Raw genomic sequence first — 1,685 nt, 5'->3', positions numbered from 1 at the left:
CGGCTGGTGATAGGTATCATCTATGCATCTATGCGATCTAATCGACTATTCTATCTATCTTCTAAGTCTATCTATCTAGTCTACTGACAGCCAAAGGCTCCCTCCCAGAACTCTGTGAGCAGGGGAGAGTTGGACACCTTCTGTGGGGAGAGGTCCAGGAGGAAGTCCCTGAGTCCGGGGATGACAGAGCGTTGGATGCCAAAGCCGATGGCCCCGGCACACAGGCCGAAGCGCAGCATATCTGGGTCAGTGACCCAGGTCTCGCTCCCGATCCACTGGCGGGGAGGAGAGGGCAGGCGGTCCATCTCCTCCAGCAAGATTCTCATGTCCCCAGAGGCTACGAATGCCACCACCACCCGGGCTGTGGAGCTGGGGAACATGATTATATCATAACACATGCTTGTCATGTTTATCATTCATTGGAATGTCTCAGTGAAGTGAACATGAACATTAGTATTAATCAACACTTTTGACACGTTTAAGATATGCAAATCATGTTGGTCTCACAGATCAGCTTTGGGAAAAGAGAGAAATTAATAACAATAGTATTTTTTATAAATACAGTCTTGCATTTGTATGAATGAAAAGGTCAAATGTAATCACGGATCACCTGCGGATCACGTCGGCCACCCGTTGCACTCTGCTGGGTGCGTTGGTACGGGAGAAGGCTTCAGAATACTCCACACAGATYCCTTCCTCTTGTGCTGCCTGTAGGAAAGCCGCCATCCCGTTATTACCGTAGTCAGAGTCGGAACGGACCGCCCCAATCCAGGTCCAGCCGAAGTGCCTGATGAGGTGGGCCAGAGCGGCAGCCTGGAACTGATCACTGGGGATGGTTCTGAAGAAGGTTGGATACTGTTTCTTATCACTCAGACACGCACAGGTGGAAGAGTGGCTTACCTAGGTAGAAACAGACAATCGAAAACAAAGAAAGAACATCATGTCGCCCTAACAACTCTAATGTATTGGCTACTTCCTGCTTTTTTTATTTAGCTATGTAGTTTGATGTTAGGGAGACTTTAATAATAATAAGCCAACTCATTGTTTTTCATTAGGCCAGAATGAAAAGGATACACAAAGTGTGAAACTAATCCCTGGTCTCCAATAACAACCTAGCCTATGAAAGATAGTCCTCAGATCATGTTTAAATGGCAAAAGACGTTCTCCAGACTCATAGTCCTCAGTCTAAGTTCAAATGCCTTTCTCCACATAATTTCACACAGAAATGTATATTCCTGAAAGAGAGGAGAATACAGTTGGACTACAGGAAGTTAAGAGGATTTCCTGAAAGAGAGGAGAATATACACTAGGAATATAGTAAATTAGAAGAAGCTGAATGATTTCTTTCCACAGGAGTTTACCTGAGGAATGCCGAAAGGGCCGATGATGCGCAACATGCTGATGGTAGGCGTGGAGGCAGACTCGCCAATGATAGCTGTCACTGTAGCCGACCCCGAGCACTGTTCTCCGGTATCAAACATTGGGTCCAGGCCGTTAGCCAGCTGGAAGGCCACTTTCACAGCCATAGGGACCGAGGCGCAGGAGTCGTGCACTTGATAACCAAGCGTGACACCCGGTAGAAGGTACGAACTGTTGTTTATCTCCTCAACTGCGAAGACCATGGCGCGCGAGTAGCGCAACTCACGGGAATCCATCCTGTAAATAGAAGATGGGTCAGTGAGCAC

At 47.4% G+C, this 1,685-nt stretch overlaps 1 protein-coding gene across 1 annotated transcript; it reads right to left on the bottom strand.

Annotated features, from left to right (window-relative positions):
- Window positions 1-88: 88 nt before the first annotated feature.
- On the bottom strand, window positions 89-973 carry LOC139027343 (vomeronasal type-2 receptor 1-like; the record flags this gene model as incomplete). The annotated part of the gene is made up of 2 exons (XM_070442460.1): window positions 611-973; window positions 89-369 (listed from the first exon to the last, which is right to left on the bottom strand). Coding segments are annotated over exons 1-2 (397 nt in total), but the record flags the coding sequence as incomplete, so codon positions are not given.
- Between the last annotated feature and the right edge of the window lie 712 nt (window positions 974-1,685).

This window comes from Salvelinus sp. IW2-2015, unplaced genomic scaffold (genome assembly GCF_002910315.2).
Source record: "Salvelinus sp. IW2-2015 unplaced genomic scaffold, ASM291031v2 Un_scaffold10290, whole genome shotgun sequence".
Lineage (NCBI taxonomy): Eukaryota > Metazoa > Chordata > Actinopteri > Salmoniformes > Salmonidae > Salvelinus > Salvelinus sp. IW2-2015.
This window is presented reverse-complemented; position numbering and strand designations above follow the sequence as displayed.